This window comes from Coccinella septempunctata, chromosome 1 (assembly GCF_907165205.1).
Source record: "Coccinella septempunctata chromosome 1, icCocSept1.1, whole genome shotgun sequence".
Taxonomy (NCBI): domain Eukaryota; kingdom Metazoa; phylum Arthropoda; class Insecta; order Coleoptera; family Coccinellidae; genus Coccinella; species Coccinella septempunctata.
Window position 1 is genome coordinate 25,671,446 of NC_058189.1, and position 9,692 is coordinate 25,681,137.

General features: G+C 36.1%; 1 protein-coding gene across 1 annotated transcript in view; it reads left to right on the top strand.

Annotated features, from left to right (window-relative positions):
• LOC123320157 overlaps window positions 1–9,217 on the top strand; it is a 49,560-nt gene extending 40,343 nt beyond the window's left edge. The window contains exon 6 of the mRNA XM_044907394.1: window positions 8,032–9,217. Coding sequence (XP_044763329.1) covers window positions 8,032–9,217 — 1,186 coding nt within the window. The remainder of the gene's footprint in view (window positions 1–8,031) is intronic.
• Window positions 9,218–9,692: the final 475 nt, after the last annotated feature.

Below are 9,692 nucleotides of genomic sequence, written 5' to 3' on the forward strand. Positions count from 1 at the left end.
GTGGTCAATTCTGCAAAGTGTGATATCCATTCCTCGAAAACTGTTGGATCAATTCGAACCAAATCTTGAAACTGCACATAGTTTCCGAATTGAGATGCACATGTTGAATTTCAGTTCGATAGTTCAGATAGGAATTGAGATTTCAGTGGTCAATTTGGCGAAGTGTGATATCAATTCCTCGAAAACTGTTGGATCAATTCGAACCAAATCTTGAAACTGCACATGGTTTTCGAATGTAGATGCACATGTTGAATTTCAGATCGATAGTTCTGATAGGAATGGAGATTTCAGTAGTCGATTCGACAAAATATTATTTCAATTCCTAAGGAACTATTGGATCCATTCGAACCAAATCTTGAAACTGCACATGGTTTTCGAATTGAGATGCACATGTTGAATTTCAGTTCGACAGTTCAGATAGGAATTGAGATTTCAGTGGTCAATTCAACAAAATGTGATATCAATTTCTCGAAAACTGTTGGAGCAATTCGAAACAAATCTTGGAACTGCACATAGTTTTCGAATTGAGATGCACATGTTGAATTTCAGATCGATAGTTCTGATAGGAATGGAAATTTCAGTAGTCGATTCGACAAAATATTATTTCAATTCCTAAGGAACTATTGGATCAATTCGAACCAAATCTTGAAACTGCGCATAGTTTTCGAATTGAGATGCATATGTCGAATTTCAGTTCGATAGTTCAGATAGGAATTGAGATCTCAGTGGTCTATTCGGCAAAGTGTGATATCAATTCCTCAAAAACTGTTGGACCAATTCGACCCAAATCTTGAAACTGCACATAGTTTTCGAATTGAGATGCACATGTTGAATTTCATATTGATAGTTCTGATAGGAATGGAGATTTCAGTAGTCGATTCGACAAAATATTATTTCAATTCCTAAGGAACTATTGGATCAATTCGAACCAAATCTTGAAACTGCATGGTTTTCGAATCGAGATGCACATGTTGAATTTCAGTTCGACAGTTCAGATAGGAATTGAGATTTCAGTGGTCAATTCAACAAAGTGTGATATCAATTCCTCCGAAAACTGTTGGATCAATTCGAAACAAATCTTGAAACTTCACATAGTTTTCGAATTGAGATGCACGTGTTCAATTTCAGTTCGATAGTGCAGATAGGAATTGAGATTTCAGTGGTCAATTCGGCAAAGTGTGATATCAATTCCTCGAAAACTGTTGGTTCAATTCGAACCAAATCTTGAAATTTCACACAGTTTTCGAATTGAGATGCTCATGTTGAATTTCAGTTCGATAGTTCAGATAGGAATTGAGATTTCAGTGGTCAATTCGGCGAAGTGTGATATCAATTCCTCGAAAACTGTTGGATCAATTCGAACCAAATCTTGAAACTTGACATAATTTTCGAATGGAGATGCACATGTTGAATTTCAGATCGATAGTTCTAATAGGAATGGAGATTTCAGTAGTCGATTCGGCAAAGTGTGATATCAATTTCTCGAAAACTGTTAGATCAATTCGAACCAAATCTTGAAACTCCACACAGTTTTCGAATTGAGATGCACATGTTGAATTTCAGTTCGATAGTTCAGATAGGAATTGAGATTTCAGTGGTCAATTCAGCAAAGTGTGATATCAATTCCTCGAAAACTGTTGGATCAATTCGAACCAAATCTTCAAACTGCACATAGTTTTCGGATTGAGATGCACATGTTGAATTTCAGTTCGATAGTTCTGATAGGAATTCAGATTTCAGTGGTAGATTCGACAAAATATCATTTCAATTCCCAAGGAATTGTTGGATCAATTCGACCCAAATCTCAAAACTGTACACAGTTTTCGAATTGAGATGGACATGTTGAATTTCAGTTCGATAGTTCAGATAGGAATTGAGATTCGACAAAATATAATTTCAATTCCTTAGGATCAATTCGACGAAAACTGTTGGTTCAATTCGAACCAAATCTTGAAATTTCACACAGTTTTCGTATTGAGATGCAGATGTTGAATTTCAGTTTATAGTTTAGATAGGAATTGAGATTTCAGTGGTCAATTCGGCAAAGTGTGATATCAATTCCTCGAAAACTGTTGATTCAATTCGAACAAAATCTTGAAACTGCACAAAGTTTTTGAAATGAGATGCATAGGTTGAATTTCAGTTCGATAGTTCTGATAGGAATGGAGATTTCAGTACTCGATTCGTCAAAATATCATTTCAATTCCTAAGGAACTATTGGATCAATTCGAAACAAATCTTGAAACTGCACATAGTTTTCGGATTGAGATGCACATGTTGAATTTCGGTTCGATAGTTCAGATAGTAATTGAGATTTCAGTGGTCAATTTGGCAAAGTGTGATATCAATTCCTTGAAAACTGTTGGATCAATTCGAACCAAATCTTGAAACTGCACATAGTTTTCGGAATGAGATGCATATGTTGAATTTCAGTTCGACAGTTCTGATAGGAATTGAGATTTTAGTGGTCTATTCGGCAAAGTGTGATATCAATTCCTCAAAAACTGTTGGACCAATTCGACCCAAATCTTGAAACTGCACATAGTTTTCGAATTGAGATGCACATGTTGAATTTCAGATCGGTAGTTCTGATAGGAATGGAGATTTCAGTAGTCGATTAGACAAAATATCATTTCAATTCCTAAGGAACTATTGGATCAATTCGACACAAATCTTGAAACTACACATAGTTTTCGGATTGAGATGCACATGTTGAATTTCAGTTCGATAGTTCAGATAGGAATTGAGATTTCAGTGGTAAATTCGGCAAAGTGTGATGTCAATTCCTTGAAAACTGTTCGATCAATTCGAACCAAATCTTGAAACTGCACATAGTTTTCGAAATGAGATGCATATGTTGAATTTCATTTCGATAGTTCAGATAGGAATTGAGATTTCAGTGGTCAATTCGGCAAAGTGTGATATCAATTAGTCGAAAACTGTTGGATCAATTCGAACCAAATCTTGAAACTGCACATAGTTTTCGGATTGAGATGCACATGTTGAATTTCAGTTCGATAGTTCTGATAGGAATTGAGATTTTAGTGATCGATTCGACAAAATATCATTTAAATTCCCAAGGAACTGTTGGATCAATTCGACCCAAATCTCGAAACTGTACATAGTTTTCGAAATGAGATGCACATGTTGAATTTCAGATCGATAGTTCTAATAGGAATTGAGATTTCAGTGGTCAATTCGGCAAAGTGTGATATCAATTCCTCGAAAACTGTTGGATCAATTCGAACCAAATCTTGAAACTGCACATAGTTTTCGGATTGAGATGCACATGTTGAATTTCAGTTCGATAGTTTCGATAGGAATTGAGATTTTAGTGGTCGATTCGACAAAATATCATTTAAATTCCCAAGGAACTGTTGGATCAATTCGACCCAAATCTCGAAACTGTACACAGTTTTCGAATTGAGATGCACATGTTGAATTTCAGTTCGATAGTTTAGATAGGAATTGGGATATCATTGGTCAATTCAGCAAAGTTTAATATAAATTTCTCGAAAACTGTTGGATCAATTCGAACCAAATCTTGGAACTTCACATAGTTTTCGAATTAATATCACACTTTGCCGAATTGACCACTGAAATCTCAATTCCTATCTGCACTATCGAACTGAAATTGAACATGTGCATCTCAATTCGAAAACTATGTGAAGTTTCAAGATTTGGTTCGAATTGATCCAACAGTTTTCGAGGAATTGATATCACACTTTGCCGAATTGACCACTGATATCTCAATTCCTATCTGCACTATCGAACTGAAATTCAACATGTGCATCTCAATTCGAAAACTATGTGCAGTTTCAAGATTTGGTTCGAATCGATCCAACAGTTTTGGAGGAATTGATATCACACTTTGCCGAATTGACCACTGAAATCTCAATTCCTATCTGAACTATCGAACTGAGATTCAACATGTGCATCTCAAATCAAAAACTGTGTACAGTTTCAAGATTTGGTTCGAATTGATCCAACAGTTTTCGAGGAATTGATATCACACTTTGCCGAATAGACCACTGAAATCTCAATTCCTATCTGCACTATCGAACTGAAATTCAACATGTGCATCTCAATTCGAAAACTATGTGCAGTTTCAAGATTTGGTTCGAATTGATCCAACAGTTTTCGATGAATTGATATCACACATTGCCGAATTGACCACTGAAATCTCAATTCCTATCTGAACTATCGAACTGAAATTCAACATGTGTATCTCAATCCGAAAACTATGTGCAGTTTCAAAATTTGGTTCGAATTGATTCAATAGTTCCTTAGGAACTGAAATGATATTTTGTCGAATCGACTACTGAAATCTCCATTCCTATTAGAACTATCGATCTGAAATTCAACATGTGCATCTCAATTCGAAAATTATGTGCAGTTTCAAGATTTGGTTCGAATTGATCCAACAGCTTTTGAGGAATTGATATCATACTTTGCCGAATAGGCCACTGAAATCTCAATTCCTATCTGAACTATCGAACTGAAATTCGACATGTGCATCTCAATCCGAAAACTATGTGCAGTTTCAAGATTTGGTTCGAATTGATCCAACAGTTTTTGAGGAATTGATATCACACTTTGCCGAATTGACCACTGAAATCTCAATTCCTATCTGAACTATCGAAATGAAATTCAACATGTGCATCTCAATTTGAAAACTATGTGCAGTTTCAAGATTTGGTTCGAATCGATCCAATAGTACCTTAGGAATTGAAATGATATTTTGCCGAATCGACTACTGAAATCTTCATTCCTATCAGAACTATCGAACTGAAATTCAACAAGTGCATCTCAATCCGAAAACAATGTAAAGTTTCAAGATTTGGTTCGAATAGATCCAACAGTTTTCGAGGATTTGATATGACACTTTGCCGAATTGACCACTGAAATCACAATTCCTATCTGAACTATTGAACTAAAATTCAACATGTGCATCTCAAATCAAAAACTGTGTACAGTTTCGGGATTTGAGTCGAATTGATCAAATAGTTCCTTAGGAATTGAAATTATATTTTGTCGATTCGACCACTGAAATCTCAATTCCTATCTGAACTATCGAACTGAAATTCAACATGTGCATCTCAATTCGAAAACTGTGTACAGTTTCGAGGTTTGGGTCGTATTGATCCAATAGTTCCTTAGGAATTCAAATGATACTATGTTGAATCGTCCACTGAAATCTCGATACCTATCAGAACTATCGAACTTAAATTCAACATGTGCATCTCAATTCGAAAACTATGTGCAGTTTCAAGATTTGGTTCGAATTGATTCAACAGTTTTTAGGAATTGATATCATACTTTGCCGAATCAAAACTCCATTCCTATCTGAACTATCGATGTGAAATTCAACATGTGCATCTCAATTCGAAAATTATGTGCAGTTTCAAGATTTGGTTCGAATTGATCCAACAGCTTTTGAGGAATTGATATCATACTTTGCCGAATAGACCACTGAAATCTCAATTCCTATCTGAACTATCGAACTGAAATTCAACATATGCATCTCATTTCGAAAACTATGTGCAGTTTCAAGATTTGATTCGAATTGATCCAACAGTTTTCAAGGAATTGATATCACACTTTGCCGAATTGATCACTGAAATCTCAATTCCTATCTGAACTATCGAACTGAAATTCAACATGTGCATCTCAATCCGAAAACTATGTGCAGTTTCAAGATTTGGTTCGAATTGATTTAATATTTCCTCAGGAATTGATATGATATTTTGTCGAATCGACTACTGAAATCTCCATTCCTATTAGAACTATCGAACTGAAATTCAACATGTGCATCTCAATTCGAAAACTATGTGCAGTTTCAAGATTTGGTTCAAATCGATCCAATAGATCCTTAGGAATTGAAATGATATTTTGCCGAATCGACTACTGAAATCTTCATTCCTATCAGAACTATCGAACTGAAATTCAACATGTGCATCTCAATCCGAAAACAATGTAAAGTTTCAAGATTTGGTTCGAATTGCTCCAACAGTTTTCGAGGAATTGATATGACACTTTGCCGAATTGACCACTGAAATCTCAATTCCTATCTGAACTATCGATCTGAAATTCAACATGTGCATCTCAATTCGAAAATTATGTGCAGTTTCAAGATTTGGTTCGAATTGATCCAACAGCTTTTGAGGAATTGATATCATACTTTGCCGAATAGACCACTGAAATCTCAATTCCTATCTGAACTATCGAACTGAAATTCAACATATGCATCTCATTTCGAAAACTATGTGCAGTTTCAAGATTTGATTCGAATTGATCCAACAGTTTTCAAGGAATTGATATCACACTTTGCCGAATTGATCACTGAAATCTCAATTCCTATCTGAACTATCGAACTGAAATTCAACATGTGCATCTCAATCCGAAAACTATGTGCAGTTTCAAGATTTGGTTCGAATTGATTTAATATTTCCTCAGGAATTGATATGATATTTTGTCGAATCGACTACTGAAATCTCCATTCCTATTAGAACTATCGAACTGAAATTCAACATGTGCATCTCAATTCGAAAACTATGTGCAGTTTCAAGATTTGGTTCAAATCGATCCAATAGTTCCTTAGGAATTGAAATGATATTTTGCCGAATCGACTACTGAAATCTTCATTCCTATCAGAACTATCGAACTGAAATTCAACATGTGCATCTCAATCCGAAAACAATGTAAAGTTTCAAGATTTGGTTCGAATTGCTCCAACAGTTTTCGAGGAATTGATATGACACTTTGCCGAATTGACCACTGAAATCTCAATTCCTATCTGAACTATCGAACTGAAATTCAACATGTGCATCTCAATTCGAAAACTATGTGCAGTTTCAAGATTTGGTTCGAATCGATCCAATAGTACCTCAGGAATTGAAATGATATTTTGCCGAATCGACTACTGAAATCTTCATTCCTATCAGAACTGTCGAACTGAAATTCAACATGTGCATCTCAATCCGAAAACAATGTAAAGTTTCAAGATTTGGTTCGAATTGATCCAACAGTTTTCGAGGATTTGATATGACACTTTGCCGAATTGACCACTGAAATCACAATTCCTATCTGAACTATTGAACTAAAATTCAACATGTACATCTCAAATCAAGAACTGTGTACAGTTTCGGGATTTGAGTCGAATTGATCCAATAGTTCCTTAGGAATTGAAATGATATTTTGTCGATTCGACCACTGAAATCTCAATTCCTATCTGAACTATCGAACTGAAATTCAACATGTGCATCTCAATTCGAAAACTGTGTAAAATTTCAAGATTTGGTTGGAATTGATCCAACAGTTTTCGAGGAATTGACATCACACTTTGCCGAATTGACCACTGAAATCTCAATTCCTATCTGAACTATCGAACTGAAATTCAACATGTGCATCTCAATCCGAAAACTATGTGCAGTTTCAAGATTTGGTTCGAATTGATTCAATAGTTGCTTAGCAAGCTTAGCAAGCTTCCAGTAACCCTAGCAAGAATATGTGGAAAATAATAAATAGTAAGAGGCGGTCAGAGGTGGTTTCGTCTATACCCTTGAGCTCACAGGAGTTGAACTCCTACTTTGTTTCATTGCCACATGAACTGGTGAATAATTTGCCGAATATTGATATTTCAGGGCCTGGGATATCCGTGGAAGCAAATTATCGGCGTGCAGATGATTTTCAATTTCATGAAGTATCATTTAACAATACAAGGGATATAATAAATTCGCTGAAGGGGAGTAAATCCAGGGACTACTACGGTCTGTCAATAACACTTTTGAAAAGAAATATAAATCATATAGTGGGGCCTCTCACTAAGATAATAAACCGCTGCATTAAGGAGGGGGTTTTCCCAGATTGTCTGAAGGTGGCGAAGGTAATCCCAATACACAAAAAGGGAGATAAGAATGATAAAAAAAACTATAGACCGATTTCCTTACTCCCTATATTCTCAAAGGTCTTCGAGAGGATCATCTGCGTGCAGATAATGAACTATTTTGAGAAAGAAAATTTGTTTCACAGGAACCAATACGGATATAGAAGAGGGTCAAGTACATGTGATGCTGTAATGCGGTTTGTTGAGTACACGCTGGATTGTTTTGAGAGGGGTTCGCTTTCACTATCAATATTTTTAGACCTGAGCCGAGCTTTCGACTGCGTACCGCCGCAGGCTCTTGTTGACAAGCTTTCGAAATACGGTTTTGACGAGGTTGGTCTCGCACTCATTCGGTCCTATTTCTTCAACAGAACACAGAGGGTTTTCTGCAACAATACTTGGTCCACAGAGGGTCAATTAAGTCTTGGGGTGCCACAGGGTTCTATATTAGGACCCCTACTATTCATAATCTTTATGAACGATTTTTCTTTTTTCATGGCGGCCTACGAACATCTCTTATGGGCGGATGACTCGGGAATAACTGTGGAGCATAAGGAGATGCGAGGAGCTGAGCAGCTGGCGTGTGCAGCAGAATTAAGGGATAAGGAGTGGTCCGCACTGAACAAGCTTGTTTGTAATGAAGAGAAGACTGACACCATGTTGTTCAACTTAAGAGGACTTAAAGATCATAATGCCAATGAGTCGATAAAGTTTCTGGGAGTTCATCTGGACTCTGGTCTCACATGGATTCCTCATGGCAATGAAACAGCGTCAAAGGTGACCAAGAATATCTTTCTACTACGTAACTTAGCTAACATTGTATCCAAGAAGGTTGTTAAGGTTGCCTATCACAGCCTCATCGAATCACACCTGCGATATTGTGTACTCATCTGGGGTAACTGTTCCAGTAGGGAGAAAATTTTCAGACTGCAGAGAAGAGCGGTTAGAATAGTGGCTGGTCTGGGATATAGGGATGATTGCTTGAGCGCTTTCAAAGAACTAAAGATTCTCACTTTTCCATCTATATACATTCATGAATGCCTTGTCTATGCATATAATAATATCAGGGATCTCCCCAAATATGGGGACACCCATGATTATCACACACGATACAGAAATAATATAAAATCCAAGTATATGCGACTTGAAAAATCGAAGAATGGTCCCAATTTCATCTCTCATAAACTTTTCAGTAAGTTACCTGTGGAGGTTAAGAGGCTCAATCCTAAAGAATTCAACAAAAGAATCAATGAAATATTGACGACAAATGCATTTTGGAGTGTGCAGGAGTTCTTGTCCAGTGACCTGACATCTTTTGAAATAAATTATTGAATATTTACTATATTCCTTATTTTTGATTGGAATGGTATATTGTGTCCTCCCAAATTTGTAGTGTCCAGGTGTTTTTTTATTCTTGTTAAATGTTTTTTATATAATTTTTGACTGTGATATGAGATGGTTAAATCATCCTATTCCTAGTTTGAAATATGACTTGTGCAATACAGTGTATTTTGTAAAGTAGCACCAATAAATTATCTTATCTTATCTTATCTTATCTTGCTCATTTTTGACCCAAAAAATCGAGATTATCGATATTTAGTTTTTGAGCTGGAATGGAAGCCTTATCAATGCTGATTACGAAACCGGAAATCCCAATTGGATCAGACGAATATACAAGAGATATTGCAGATTGAAATTTTCAACTGTTGAAAAATGACATTTCCAAAATGAAAATCTGATCGGTGAGAGATAGGCTTTCCAGAATGCTCGCAATGGATTCAGCTTATTTGAAGACCTATATTTTCAT